General features: G+C 38.7%; 2 protein-coding genes across 2 annotated transcripts; both read right to left on the reverse strand.

Moving 5' to 3' along the window:
* Positions 1–3,385: 3,385 nt before the first annotated feature.
* LOC135677484 (ribulose bisphosphate carboxylase large chain-like) lies at positions 3,386–3,883 on the reverse strand. The gene has a single exon (XM_065189846.1). The coding sequence runs from the start codon at positions 3,881–3,883 to the stop codon at positions 3,386–3,388; it is 498 nt and encodes a 165-aa protein (XP_065045918.1).
* Positions 3,884–10,973: 7,090 nt separating this feature from the next.
* LOC135677755 (protein LAZY 1-like) lies at positions 10,974–14,824 on the reverse strand. Its single transcript, XM_065190141.1, has 5 exons — positions 14,772–14,824; positions 14,570–14,636; positions 13,657–14,438; positions 11,423–11,681; positions 10,974–11,231 (listed from the first exon to the last, which is right to left on the reverse strand). The coding sequence occupies exons 1-5, from the start codon at positions 14,775–14,777 to the stop codon at positions 11,212–11,214; spliced, it is 1,134 nt and encodes a 377-aa protein (XP_065046213.1). The 5' UTR covers positions 14,778–14,824; the 3' UTR covers positions 10,974–11,211.
* Positions 14,825–16,545: the final 1,721 nt, after the last annotated feature.

Here is a 16,545-nt window from a genome sequence, read left to right on the forward strand (position 1 = left end):
AACGTGGTTTCACAAACCGAAACACGATTAAACTCATTTTTATCAAGCGCACAAAATAAGGCATTCATAGCCTTTGCATTAAGAGCGAAAGTCTTTTTTTTCAATTCATTCCAATCGATCATTGGAAGAGAAGACTTCAAAAATCCATTTTCGACAAGATTCCAAAGTTCAAAATTCATTGAAATAAGGAAGATCCTCATTCAGGTCTTCCAATAGGTGTAATCTGTCCCATTGAACATGGGTGGACGTGTAATAGAATGACCCTCTTGGTTTCCGGCGTATGTCATCTCTCTTGGGTTTTAATCCATTTGAGAGTGAACCAAGATCTAATACCAATTGTTAGGATCAAGAGCACTAAGAGGGGGGGTGAATTAGTATAGTGGAAAACTTTCGACGATTAAAACTGCGTTCGTACGATAAGAGCGATTTCGGTAGAAAAGCTGATTCGTAAATCACTTTAACTTGTGATCAAGCAAGATGCAGTTAAAGCGAATCTATAAAGGCAGTTTGCAGTTATGATGGAAATCAGAATGTAAGTGCAAACTGAAATATGATTTTCATACGATAAAACTGATTTACGTCTAAACACCAATTTGGAAAATACTGAACTTTGAAACATGATCGTAAAAGCGTAGAAGGCAGTAAGCTATTGAGGAGGTTTGCAATAAAGATAATATGCTCAAAGTAAATGCAAACCAAAGAGCACCGCGATTTTAGAGTGGTTCAGTCAATCTTGACCTACATCCACTTCTGGCTTCCTCCACCGACGAGGTCACCGACGTCCACTAGAGGTCTTCCTTCAATAGGCGAAGGCCAACCACCCTTTTACAATTTCACTCCTTTTGACGGGCTTAGGAGATAACCCTTACAGAATTTTCTCTCCTCTCTTGAAAGATCAGAACTTGGAAGAAAAGAGGGAGAAGAACTTCTAGACTTTACAACACTTTTGAGCTCTAAAAATCACAGAATAAGATCAGGATTTCGGTGTTTTTGTTTGCCCTTTCATTGCCGAAAGGGTAGGGTATTTATAGACTCCAACCCAGTTTGAATTCCGAGCTCAAAAATGTCAATTCCCAGAATTCTGAGGTCTGGCGGTTGCACCGCCTGACTGGGGCGGTTGCACCGCCTGGAAGAGCTCGAAGACTGAGCCTCTGGGCGGTGCCACCTCCTGTCAAGGGCGGTGCCACCTCCTGCCAGAGCTCGGAGACCGAGCTCAAGCGATGCCACCGCCTGACTAGGGCGGTTGCACCGCCCAGCCAAAGCTCAGAGACCGAGCTCAAGCAGTTGCACCTTTGTCAAAGGCGGTTGCACCGCCCAGCCAGAGCTCGGAGACTAAGCCCTGGGCGATGCCACCGCCGACCCAGGCGGTGCCACCTCTGGCCAAGAAATATGGGTCCGAATGGGTTGATCCATTTGGCCCAATTTGAGTCTGTCAAGGGCCCAATTGCCCCAAGATTAAGTTAATGGGATCACCTCCCATTTCTAACTTAATCATCATGCTAACTATAAATTTATTAAGACATTTACTACAGCTTGCTTCCGGTGCATCAATCGCTTCTTCCGGCGAGCTTCCGGCGAACATCCGACGAACCTCCGGCGATGCTCCGACAGACTTCCGGCAAACTCCTGGACTTGCTATGATCCACTTAGTGAGTTCCAACAAGCTTCTTTTGGCAAGCTGCTGGACTTCTCATATTTGTTCCCGCAGAACCTCCGACGATCGTCCGGACTTCCGTCGAGCTCTCGAACTCCCAACGTGATCATAGTCTTGACTCTGGCACAACTCCTGCTGCATGTCTTACTTTCATCATAGTTAATCCTGCACACTTATCTCAACATATGGATTAGATAACAAATGACAATTGACGTCATCATCAAAATTCGAGATTCAATAGTAGATTATAAGCTTGGGGTTGATTTCTTTAGGGGATCAGTCTTCTTGGAACTCTATAGGGGTTTCTTCCTCTAAATTGCTGCTCAAAGGCTGTAGAAAAGATTCATCTATTGCTTATTAAAAGAGGATGAATACATGGCTATTTATAGGGCTTTTAAACCCTAACTCCTAATAGGACTCCGACTCAAAACTCCTATTCCTTTACAACTCCTAATGCTTCTCTAAGAACAAATCTTAATAGGACTCCTACTCAAGACTTATATTCCTTTACAACTCCTAATACTTCTCTAAGAAATAACCTCCTAACCCTAGCTAGCCTATTCACCTATTTAATATGGGTCAACTAGGTAGGTTAAATGAATGCACCTCTCAATTAGGACTCTCCTAGCTAGAGTCCTAACAAACGTGTGATTGAGTAACCCTCTTGGTTTCCGGCAAATGCCATCTCTCTTGGGTTTCAAACCAAAATAAGAGTGACCTCGCTCTGGTACCAATTGCTATGATCAAGAACGACACTAAGAGCGGGGGGGGGGGGGGGGGGGGGTGAATTAGTATAGTGGATAAAAATAACAAATTTAAATAATTTTCGAAAACTTTGTCCGATAAAATTCTTAGTTCGATGAAAACCATTTTGAAAATATATTTGACTCAAATAAGTTTATAAGTGAGTAGAGAGGAGGGGATTGGACAGTTTGTAATGAAGTAAAGTAGAATGCAGCAAAAGTAAAGTAGTAGTTCAGTCGTTCGACTAACATCCACTACCGACACCTCCTCTAATAAGGTCATCGATTTCCACTATTGATCTTTCTTGAATGGCAAAGAACAATTACCCTTTACAAAACTTTCACAAGTGGCTCACTCTCCTTTTACAAACTTTCACACTTAGAAACGATGGAGGTGAACTCTCAATTTTTTCAAGCTATTTCACTATAGAATCGGTTTAGTTCTTATCACTTCTCTATGCTTTACCAGCTGAGAAGTAAGGGATATTTATAGCTCTTAATTGGCTTAAGAATTGGAAACAAAAAGTGTCACATCCCCAATTTTCGGGATACTAGCGGTACCATCGCCATTGGGCGGTACCACCGCTTGCAGATTGACACTGGGCGATACCACCACTTAGTTTGGCAGTACTACCGCTTGACAAAGTCTTGAGCTCTAGCAGTACCATCGCCTGACAGGGCAATACCACCGCTTGATAGTATTAACTGTCGACGGTACCACCGCCCAGGCTTCCTGGAAACTAAGCCCTAGGTGGTTCCATCACCCTAGTTTGGCGGTGCTACCACCAGACAGGATTCAGCAACCTCTTTGGGCCTTGAATCCGACCCAAACCAGTCCAATTACAGGCCCAGTTGGCTCTTAACAGATTTAATAGGATTATCTCCTAAACTTAACCCTAATTATATGCTAACTTTGATTTTTAAGGTATACACTAAACAAAAAAAGTCTGGTAAGTTTAGGTTTCTTCCAATGATCTTCTGACGGACTTCACAATGATCTTCTTGGCGAGTTTCGATAGGCTTCTTTGGCAAGGTCCTGGACTTCTCGACCAATTTCAGCGGCACCTTCGATGAACCTCCAGACTCCCGACGAACTCTCGAACTCCCACACAAATACATTACCCACAATGGAAGTAAACATGTTAGTAACAGAACCTTCTTCAAAAAGGTCTAAAGGATAAGCTACATAAGCAATATATTGATTTTCCTCCCCAACAACGGCCTCGATGTGGTAGCATCGCCCTTTGTAACGATCAAGACTAGTAAGTCCATCAGTCCACACAGTTGTCCATGTACCAGTAGAAGATTCAGTAGCTACCGCAGCCCCTGCTTCTTCGGGCGGAACTCCAGGTTGAGGAGTTACTCGGAATGCTGCCAAGATATCAGTATCTTTGACTTCGTAGTCAGGAGTATAATAAGTCAATTTGTAATCTTTAACACCAGCTTTAAATCCAACACTTGCTTTAGTCTCTGTTTGTGGTGACATAAGTCCCTCCCTACAACTCATGAATTAAGAATTCTCACAACGACAAGGTCTACTCGATATAGATTATCGAATTCGCAATCTTGACTCTAGCACTTCGTTTTGCTTTATGCCTTGATCGCTATCATAGTTAATCCTGAACATTTTTCTTAACATATAGATTAGATCAAATAATTTACCAATTGATTTCATCATCAAAATCTGAGATTTAATAATTACCCTATTGAGGGTGGGCAGGGCAATTCCCTTTGGAGATTAGTGGGTCGTCAAATATGGCGGTTGGATAGTTCCTACATCCGTTGTTGGGCGAAACGTGTTTCCACTTTGGCGGGTGAGGGACACCACTCCATTCGCTATTGGGAGTGCAATATGAGTTTGCCTCCATCCGCTATTGGGAGAAAACAAACTCATCCCACAAGAGAAAGCATCTCCATCTACTGTTGGGGCAATGCATTTTCGGGTATTTGATATACACAAATGAGATGATTGATTTTTTATCATGTATTCATTTTGAGATAACTTTTGGGGTTCCTAGTTAGCGTTGCTGAATTTTCTTTATTTTTGATTTTCAAAGCAGCCTCCCACTAGCACTAAATCGGATTTCAGTGACTAGGTAGAGCTACTTAGATGATTCATTGAGTTAACATCACTATGTTTACTTTTCGACTTATGATTTAATGAATAAATAAATTATAATAAATATTATAAATTATGAATAAAGTGATGTTTATCTACTTGCTCTGAATGTATTGAAAAATATGATCGTGAAAAAAAAAATCCAAGATGTGATAGATTTTTATGGTATCAAAGCATAGTCTAAGACTTATAGGTGTTAAGTCCTTTGATTAACTTTGACCAATGATTGTCTTTAACCTATTATAGGAGTAATGGAGCCAATTCCAAAGAATAGCGGTCCTGTCACTCGAGATGCTCATGGTCACAATGCTACTAGTCTACGCACTGAGAGAGATGTTCGAGCAAACAATAACTTGGAAGTTTCAAGCATCGTAAAGCAAACCTAGTCCTCACGTACACTTGTCACTGATTATGTGTCAGCTTCTCCAACATTGCATAGTGCACCTCATGCCCTAACACCCGTCAATGCTCCAAATGACGTACACAGAGTCCTTAATGCTATTAGAGGATACTTTGAGCATTAGGAGGAATGAGATCGAGTTTCGCGAGATGGAAATAATACCTTGGATCACTTTAAGAGATTGGGACCACTAGTTTTTTAGGGCAAACCAGATCTAATCTTTATTGAACGTTGGATTCATCAAGTGGAGAAGACATTTAAAGCTATTGAATGTAGGAAAAATCAGAAGGTGCCTTTCACTTTTTTTCATTTTGGAAGGGAAGACAGACACTTGGTGAGCCTTAAAAGGGAGGATGTTAGAGGCTGGAGGTAATATGGTGACTTGGGAGCAGTTTAAGGATGTACAACAAGAGCTCCTAGTAATCAAGTCATTATAAGATGTTATTTATGTGGGAAGACAGATCATGTTTCCACCTCATGCCCCATGGGATAACATGTATGCTTTTATTGTCAATAATCCGGGCACAAGTCGAAGGATTACCCTCCAAAGCAACATCAACATTGAGCTCCATCCCAAACAGTTGGATAGCAACAGCTAGGACCTAGAGAGGGAGGTCAAGAATGTTAGGACCGAAATCGATACTAAGAGAGGGGGTTGAATTAGTGCTTATGAAAAAACACATCGATTTGAAAAAATTACGTTTGATGAAAACCAATATCGAAAATCATTTAACTTGAAAGCGCATTTGTAAGCATAGTGAAAGTAGTAAGCAAGTAAATCAGTTTACAATATGAGAATGATAATGAAAAGTGAAACAAAAAATGCAAATCGAGTTTTATAGTGGTTCGGTCGTCATGACCTACATCCACTCCCGATTCCTCCTTCGTTGAGATCATCAGCATCCACTAACGGTCTTCCTTCAATGGGCAAAGACCAACTACCCTCTTACAACTCTTTTCTCCTTTTCACAAGTTTAGGAGATAACCTTTACAACCCACTCACCCCTCTCTTAAACTGAAATCAACACTTAGAGCTAGAGGAGGGGAATTCTCACAAGATTACTCACAAATGCACTGGTTGCCTTCATGGATCTCACGAATAGAATGTTCCACCCTTATCTTGATAAATTTGTAATTGTATTCATTGAGGGGTATCTTGACCTACTCCAACAATAGGGCAGAACATGAACACTATCTTAAAACAGTTTTGGAAGTCCTAAGACAAGAGAAACTATATGCCAAATTAAATAAGTATAATTTATAGCTCAATGAAGTTATGTTTCTAATTTCTAGCTCAATGAAGTTATGTTTCTAGTGTTGAGTGCTAGTATATCTATTAACCCTCATAAGATTGAAGCTGTGATAAAATGGAAGTAGTCTTCTAATGTTTCGGATATTAGAAGCTTCTTGGGTTTAGTTGGATACTATAGAAGATTTATATAAGGCTTTTTAAAAATAGTAGTACCCTTGTCCAGGTTGACATAGAAGAATATAAAGTTCATATGGGATGATAAATGTCAACAAAGTTTTCAAGAATTAAAGAAGAAATTAACTAGTGCTCCTATCTCGGTGATTCCTTCGGAGGGAGAAAGTTTTATAGTATATAGTGATGCCTCATTACAAGGGCTTGGTTGTGTTCTAATACAAAATGAGAGGGTAGTTGCTTATGTGTCTAGACAATTAAAGCATCATGAGAAGAACTATCCTACTCATAACTTAGAACTAGTAGCTATCATTTTTGTTATGAAAATTTGGAGGCATTATCTCTATAGACAAACTTTTGAAATATTCACGTATCATAAGAGTTTCAAATACATTTTCACATAGAAAGATTTAAATATGAGACAAAGAAGATAGTTGGACTTTCTAAAGAATTATGATTTTAATATCAACTACCATCCTAGGAAGGCTAATGTAGTTGCTGATATCTTAAGTAGAAATACTTCTAGTCTTGTAACCTATATGAATATTCAAAGGAATTCTATGATAATAGAGTTGACAGACTTAAAACTTAAACTTTTATCGGAGATAAATAAATGTTTTCTTATATGTCTGATAGCATATTCATATTTGGTAGAAAAGGTTAAATAGGGTTAGAAGGAAGATGCATATCTTTATATGATAGTTAAGGAGATAGCTCAAGGATCTAGACCTAAATTCCTCTAAGTCGAAATGGTTTTATTATATTCCACAACCGACTTTGTGTTCCCAAAAGCCATCCAATAAAGATGCAATTATTGGAGGAAGCACATAGATCAAAATTTAATATCCATCCTGGGACTACCAAGATGTATCAGGATTTACGCCAAAACTACTAGTGGCGTGGTATAAAGAGAGATATAGCAGAGTTTGTTTCTAAATGTCTTATATGCTAGCAAGTGAAGGCAAAAGTACCTTAGACACTAAGGAAAATTATAAAGGATTTCGATTCCTGAATGAAAGTGGGAGCAAGTCACTATGGATTTTGTGACAAGATTACCCAAGACTACAAAAGGTTATGACGGAATTTGAGTACTAGTAGACAGACTTATTAAATCTACTCACTTCCTCCATGTTAACAAGAAGTATTCATTGGATAAACTAGCAAGCTTATATATTAAGGAGATTATTCGATATCATGGGGTGCTAATTAACATTATCTCAGATGAGATCCAATGTTCATCTTTAAATCTAAGTTTTAGGGAAGTCTACAAAAATCTTTAGGCACAATTAAAGTTTAGTATAACTTTTCACCCCCAAATCGATGACAAAGGATAACACAAACTCTCGAAGACTTCTTAAGAGCATATGCTTTGGACTTTGGTGGAAGTTGGGATATTCACTTGCAACTAATTGAATTTTCTTACAATAATAGTTACCACTCTAGTATACAGATGGCCCTATTTGAAGCTCTTTATGGAAAAAAGTGCAAATCACCTATATACTATGATAAGGTAGGAGAACGAAAGCTTTTGAGACCTCAATTAATTCAAAAAGATGTTGATAATATTTGAATTATACGTCAAAGATTATTAACAACTCAAAGTCACTGGAAAAGTTATGTAGGTCGAAGGCGAAGAGATCTAAAGTTCAAAGTTAGTGAGTGCATCTTCTTGAAAGTGTTACCAACTAAGGGAGACATGAGATTTGATCAAAAGGGGAAGTTAGCCTCTTAGATTCATTAGCCCATTTGAGATCTTACAAAAGGTCAGGCCTATGGCGTACAGATTGGCATTACCCCTAATTTTGGCTAGCATTCATAATGTATTCCACGTGTTTATGCTTCAAAGATATATCAAGGATTCATCACATGTCATATCTTACTAACCTCTACAACTAAAAGATGATGTCACTTTTGTAGAACAACCAACCCAGATCTTGGAAAGGACAGAACATGTTCTAAGGAATAAAATTATATATTTGGTAAAGATTTGTTGGCAATACCATTCAGGCCAAGAGGCAACGTGAAAGAGAGAAGAAGATATGCAAGAGCAGTATCCTCATTTATTCTATTAAGGTAAGCTAAATTTGGGGACCAAATTTTCTTTAGAATGGGAGAAATGTAATCAAATCAAATATTTAATTTAGGAATCAACTTTTATTTCCGTAATCTTATTTCTTTGTTTGCCATTGTGAATTAGGAAATGACTATTAAGCATTCCAAATAGGGTAATATCATATTTATTAGTATATTAAATAAAAATAATTTATATTAAATAAATACAAAAATTAAGAAAATTTTCCTTTAATGGAGGCTCACATTCTCCTATTTAAGGGTAGGAATTTATCTCCTTCGTTACTCACTTAGTCGAGCCCAACAGTAAGAGGAATGAAGAGTTATATCCTATTAAGGAGAGAAAGTAGTTACATCAATTTCGAATTGATTGACTTATTTAAGTCACTTTTATCTAATTTGAACCTAATCTAGTCTAAATTATACTAGTCTAGGGTGGTTTCAGACCAATTAAATGAATATTAGAGATCGGTTCAACTAGGTTCTAGTTAAATCGAGTTTAATGTAATCGATTAAAGTAAGATTCAAGTCAATTGAGGGTTAATTGGTTGTATTTGTCATGAATGATGTTTAAAAGAGATGTTTTTAATGTGTTATTTCATCCCAACATCGACATGACCAATATGAGATAATGTTATTACCTTGCCAAGGGTAGGTAGGGCAATTCCCTTTGGAGATTAGCGAGCCATCAAACGTGACAACTAGACAGTTACTCCATCCGTTGTTGAGAAAAACGTGTTCTTATTTTGGCGAGTGAAGGATATCACTCCATCCACTATTGGGAGTACGAAATGAGTTTGCCTCCATCTGTAGTTAGGAGAACATAAACTCATCCCATAGGATAAAACCTCTCCATCCGCTGTTGGGGGAGTGCTCCTTCGAGTATTTGATATACACCAATGTGATGATTGATTTTTGATCATGTATTCATTTTGAGTTACCTTTTGGGATTCCTACACAGCGTTGTTGAATTTTCTTGGTTTTTTATTTTCAGAGCAACCTCCCATTAGCACTAAATCAGATTTCAGTGGAGAGTGAATCTTCCTCTACCATTAGGTAAAGCCAATTTGATGATTCATCAAGTTAACATCACTATGTTTACTTTTCAACTTATGATTTGATAAATAAATGAATTATAATAAATATTTATAAATTATGAATAAAGTGATGTTTATCTACTTGGCTCTGAATGTATGGAAAGATGTGATCTTGAAAAAAAAAATCTAGGATGTGACATAGTTGGTGGGAGAAATGGGTGTCAACTTATAAGATGTCGAAGTTGAGCTTATATTTGAAGATGATAGATTGACATGGGGAGATGTGACAAGAGCTTCAAGTGTTAGAGTATTATAAACATATACAAAACAGATGACAAAGATAAAAATGAGTACAACAACATTAAGATGATTTCAATAAAGATGATTTGTTTGAAAATGACGAATTCAATGAAGATGATTTGTTTGAAAATGATGATAATATTGATTATGATAAATGACTTTGATGTAAAATTTTCTTGTTTTGAATTTTGAGCATTTTTGTTAATGTGACATTATGACTTTGTACTTTAAATTTTTTTAATTTAATATTATATTTTTATTTAAATAATTATATTTATTAATTATATTATATATTTTTATATTTTAACATCTCGTCGCTCGGGTGAGCACCTAGCATCTCGAGTGCTTTTAGAGTGTAGCGCCTAGTATTTTTTAAATCAGTGATACTAACTATAAGCTTTTATCAAAATTTATCCTAACTTGAATCGGTCTTTTATTCTTTAATTAGTTTAACTCTATCTTATATAATCTCAAGGTTCTAAAACTGTTCTTACATCTCAAGGTTCTTACATTGAACTATTAGTATGAGTGCTTTACTCTTACAATCGATAGAAGTCAGTGAAAGTACTCTTTAATAGATACTCAACTATATCATCTGCTTCAGTAACTTCCTACATTGTCCTAATAATTAAGGTTTTCTTAAATGATCACAAAGTGATTGTCAGCCTACAAAGCATTAAAAAAAAATTAATCATTGAAGTTCTTATCTCATTGATTTCAAATCTGATTTATATCATCCTATAAAAGAGGAAACATAATATATTGTTCCACTAAAGTACATAAATACCGCCAAGCCTTCATTCTCAAATTAGTATCATAAGAACGAACTATTAAATTACAAGACATTTCTAATCTCATGTGATTATGTGAGTTTAGATCCTGAAAAAATCTTGTATATCCTAATACCTAATTCATTAGAAAGAGAAAATATTGTAAAACTTAATAGCTAATAAATGTATCATTCAGAAATACGTGGATCCTTCATGTCAAAATCAGATTATAAAGAGAAAAAAGTAAGCACTGACAGTTCTGTTGGCTTAGTATTAGATAATCTAATTAAAAAATTCTTTCTCATATGAGGTCATGCGCTAGAGACATGCATGCATGCTGTGCTGAGTGGAGTCACAGTCAGAAGAGAAGCTGACAATGGAAGGAAAGATTGCTGTCAAGCATGAGAATCATTCTTATATGGAACTTAGTAGTAGTATATATTCACACGGACACACAGTACAAATAAGGAGCTATATATAGATGCCATGTCTACCAGAATAGGAGCATTCACAAGCATATACATCTTTCACATAGGCTACTGCTTCAGTATTTATTGGTCTCATAAGAAGACACCACATCATTATAAGTTATTCTTTGATAAGACTTCCCAAAGCAACTCTTTATAGATTGAATCGACAAAGACTCTCTGAGCTTCACTTTTATGGACCGGTGAAGAACTTACAGAAGAGTCCTTCTACAGCTCCAGCACCAGATCTGTAAGTGCAGAACAAAAGATTTACACGTATCAGTAGTAGAACCAAGAAGAATAGTATCTGTTACTTCTCAGGTTTCTCAAACAGACATATACAACTCGTCTTCCAAGAAACAAAGTTTGTTCCGTACAGGAGTTTAAAGGTGATATAGTTAGCGGATTGGATGAGAATGTTCTCTGATGGGTTACTTACAGTCGGCATCTGTCTTGATCCAGTGCTCCCGGCCGCTATTGGAGTCACTACCTCCCAAAGCATAGGACGGAGGGTTTGGAATGCTCTCTTTTCTGCATGCTCCTTTCACGGTGGTCATCCTGCGGCCACCGGTGCCAGTGGGATCAATGCCCCCGGCAAGAGAAACGTAGTCGTTCTTCTCAAACTTGCCTGTCTTGGAAGCTTTCTTGGCCATGAGGCTGCTCTCGGGGTGAACTTTTCTGTGAAAGATCTGAAGGATCTGCAACATGGAAGCAAACCCATGTCATTACATTGTCAATTCTTGACACACTGTGTCTACGGGCTCACATTTTGACGAATCAAAAACGATCATACAGTGGGGACCCACAGGTGGTGTTCACGTATCGTATGGAGATGCCCTAGTAACCAAGTTGGCTTAACTAGTTTGCAGACATACGTCAAAGATAAAAAGAGACGGCATGGGCCGGTGGGGAAGCTGCTTATCACATGACTCTATCATATCTAAAGACCTCTCCACTTTGTTGCCGCGGGCGACAAGGACATGTTACTTGTAATGCACTATTAATGAATGCCATTGCGTTTTACAAAATAGCCAGTGCAAGAGGAATAGTAAATACACTATTTTGATCACTCCAATTGCATCATTATCAAGGACGGATCTGTCTATCGGGAACAAAGAAAAGGTGATTACTTGGCGTCCCTCAGGATGAATGCAAAATACTTGATTTACGCACATTATATATATATATATATATATATATATATATATATATATATATATATATATATATATATATATATATATATATATATATATATCACTAATTTAAACAAGCAAATAATTAAAGAACGATGTAAATGAAGACATGAAGTTGTCTAATGAGAAAATATTAATGAAACTGAAAGCAATAAACTCGTAGTATTATGATAAACCAACCATGCATTCCAATGTTATCATCTCTTCCCTCTTTGTTTTCCCACCAATCCTAGATATTGTTGTTGATGACAAAATCAGGTCAGAAACGTCAGACTTAATCAAACAACGTTAATTATTTGGTATAAGCAAATAAATCAACCAAAACGATTTATTTTGAATCGCCACTCAAGATAGTGTTTCTTTATAGCGATTTGGTGTAAGATAATTGTGTATTCAAACGCTTTATTCAAGCCTTAGATTCAGGAATCATTGAATTTGAGTTATTATCCTATGCTATACACATTTGATCTACATTACTAATGATATTTTTCAGTGTAAATGTATTTTTACGTGTATATGTTTTTTTGAAGAACCATATAAATCGTTTTAGGTGAATTATCGGAAAAGGCTCCTCATTTTTGGGTTTTTTTTCTTTTTGGTTTTTTTTCTCTCTCTATCAGTGTCTTTACAGTAGTTTTATCTCTAAAATGACTCTGATCGACCAAAAAGATTTTTATTCTTTACAATGAATCAGTCATCGATCTTGATATAATATTTTTTTTGTACAGTCATATGGTGGTGGTTGTTGTGGGGATATCAAAAACCTTCAAATCTTTTTCACAAACACTCTAATTCATATAAAAAATAAGTTCTTTTTTCGAGATATTCCCGATTCAATAAGAACATTTTAAGTCATATATTTAATGAACTAATTTGTTCATCAACTGTGTTATTTTGTATAAGTCTATAGTCTTTTGTACAGGTGATAAAAATTGTAAGCGTTTTCAAAAACATTGCACTCAAGTTTTATTTTTCCAAACCAATAAGAATACTTATTTGAAATCTCATAAAGAATGATAAACTAATTTATATTATTTTGAGTTATTATTTATTATGTTATTTTTTAGATGTATAAAAAATACTATAATCCTATTCAAAAATATTATAACTAAACCGATCCAACGACCAAAGTTGCATTTTAGGATATGAAAAATCAGGGCATTTATATGGAAGCACCAATAAAATAAAGTTCAAAATGAGCTGGAAATTCGTCCAATCATTTTCTTGCACGATAATTCCTAGACATCAAGAATTCTTTCTTTTAGGTATGCTTCCGAGAGTGGAACTGTTCTCTAAGCATGGCTAGTTAGAAGGCTTAGGCTCTATAATTATTAACTTCATATTGGATTATCGGATTTGGAGTTGGATCCGTCTCCGCCTCCGAGTTATATCTCGATAGGAGGGGCGCGCGCACACAGATAAAAAGATAATTTTCTATTCAATTTGCAAAAATGAACGGTGATCTCGTGATCCATACCTTTTGGAACTTCTTCTCCACCGTTGAAACATTTGATGGACTTCCACCGTCAGATCCCATGCCCCCACGACGCTTCGTCATCTTCTTCCTCATCAGGCAAATATCAACCGTCGGCTTCCTCTCCCTATCGTCGCTGACGTCTCCGGCGAGCTTTCCCTCCTCAGCCTTTCCACCGCCGCTTCCCTCCTCCACGATCCGGCTCATCATGAACAGTTCCCCTAGCGAGGCCCGTCGCTCCTTCCGCGCGCCCGTTGCCATAGTCTCCGCTACCTCGATCGGCGACCCGAACAGGAAACCCTGCAGCGGGCACGCCGCCGACCCGGCATAGCTGGAACGGGCGGAAGACATCCGACCGTCACCCTTCTCCGCCTCGGCCGCCAGAACCTTCTCCAGTTCCGTACCTACCACCATCAGGTCCGTCTCCGTCGTCGCCTCCTCCTCCTTCTCCGCGATCGCCTCCAGCGTTGCCGGAGTAACGACGAGCTCCTCTACCGCCACTGCCAAGGGCTTGTCATCCTCCTCGCTCGCCACTGCGTTCTCCTCTTCCTCCTCCCCAGCCTTCTCCTCGATCGTCCCCGATCCCATTCCAAGTGTTCCGATGGTGAGGAGCCCCCCGAGCAGCTCCTCTATCGCTGGATCCCCGCCGCCACCTCTGCCGCCGTCAGTGAGTTCCTCCACCCCCAGGCGGAGGCTCCTTGCCCTAAAGGGTTCGTATTGGCGGCGGCCGCCATGGAGATCCTCGTCCAATGAGGGACGTCCGGAGAGGCAATTACACGTGCCACCTTCGACGCATGCATACGAAGCGTACTCAAGCAAATTGGCATACATGTCCGAATACGGTGTTACCGGAAGTACAAGTTAAGTTGCTACGTAGTGCACAATGAGACAAACAATAATAAGATGGTAAACGTACCGCCTCCATAGTCCTTGAACACATCGCCGCTGTTCTGCCGGAACTTCCGGTGCATCCAACCCAGTAGCTGCAACAGGAGCATTCACCAGTGCAATTTAGTGACCATTGATCATGCTATGAGAATCATGAGAGAAGTAAGAAACTTCATCTACATTGATCATGAGAGAAGGGCGCAGTGGAAGAAGTTTAAGGGGCTACTCACCTTCATCTTGCTGCTTGCTATCCTGGAGAAAGGAAGAGGGTGATGAGGGAGAATAAAAGGAGGGAAAGGGGAGTGGGATTGCGATGGTAGGGAGTGGCAGGCACCTCACCCATCAAGGTGGGGTCTGTGAAGGATGGTAGGTGAAGGAAAACGTAGAGAAGCAAACAAAAAACAGGAGTTGATTTGTGTAGGGTTTCGCATGTCCAAAACCCCTCTCATCATGCAGGCTAAGAGGAGACTACATGCATGGGCCCCAACGTGCATGCAAGTCTACAGCTCTCACGAGTATACGAATCATGGCAGCACGTGCCTAGGAAGGCCATGATAGGCAAGATAAAGTATTCTATTCTTACATGACGTGTCTCCTCGTGCTTGAGAGCTTCAGTTTCTCAAACCGGGAGAAAGTTATGTATATATTAGAAGGTATTCTCATCACACCACAGCTGTGCTAGATATGCAAGCAGATTCCGATCTTTTAGAGAATAGTGGAGGGAGTCATCCATCAAGCAAGTCACCTCGAGAAGAAGATGAAGCTATAAGAAGAGTAAGTGATAGACGAACAAGATCATTTTCTAGTGGGATCCAAGCCCAGTTCACCTCACAGTGCTGGAAAGAGATCTTGTGGGAAGCAAATGCATGAGGACAGGAAGATCTCTGCTTCATAGTAGTTGTTGAACAGAGAAGACAAGAAGAAGCATAACTTACAATAGCTGGACAGAACCGGAGTGTCCTGCCACTCAAAAGATTAGCCAAGAAAAGCTCTTCACCTGAGAGTGGGGCAACACCTAGGTGGAACATAGCTTCATTAACAGCAAAACTAAAGTGCAAGTGGACAGCCTCCCACTCTCATCAGAGCGATTCCCTGGATGTTTGCTACTGGCAGGCCAAACATGTCCACCCCTTGCATGGATATATATTAACCCAATGCTTCGCTTGGAAAGCATTCACATGCCCGCCAATAGTTTGTATGTTCCCATGGGTGTTTATCATCTTCTTGGACACTTCATTTGATGATTGGGCAATGCTTCTGCAACGTATAGTTAGAGGTAACTGACCACATTTCACCTCAACAGTGTTCAGAATACCATGGTAGGGCGGTGAAGAGAGAGGCAGAGATATGGCACGAGTTGATACCTTAAAGTTTTGATCGGTAGTCCCTACTAATATGACCGAAAAACTTATATATATCCTCAACTTCTATAGCACGAACGTGTGGATCAAATTTTCCATTTACAACAACAGTTTACGTTTATCAGTGAAGAACTCAGATGTGGATATATAACATCATCATGGTAGGAATGTGTTTCATTGCATAAGTTAATCGAGGCGATAATCTTACAACTATTGAAGTGGACCTCAGGATGAGATCTCTATGTGGGAGAAGCAACTATGTTAGCTTAATTTCTATATCATAGTTTGATGGATTTGACTTCTTTAATTATCAGCAAATTGCATGCAATTGATTACCCACAGGATGCGAGCCTCTACATTAATCAAGTTTGCACACACAAATGTGATCGACTCAACACACTTCAACGTCACATCTGCCACGACAATCAAAAGAGAAGGCCGTATAGTTGACTCAGCAATTAGCAATTTGGATGGACATGACTCGAGGTATATTTCAATGACGCTTGATCTCTCCAAAGGCAACCTTAAGTCACACATTGTCTTGGAGGAGAGACTGTTCACAAGTTTCATGATTTTAGTAAGTCTTGAGCCAATTCCTTTGGCACGAAACCCCCTCGATGTCATATATCACGTTGTCATATGT

This window comes from Musa acuminata, chromosome BXJ1-6 (assembly GCF_036884655.1).
Source record: "Musa acuminata AAA Group cultivar baxijiao chromosome BXJ1-6, Cavendish_Baxijiao_AAA, whole genome shotgun sequence".
In the NCBI taxonomy this organism is placed as follows: Eukaryota; Viridiplantae; Streptophyta; class Magnoliopsida; order Zingiberales; family Musaceae; genus Musa; species Musa acuminata.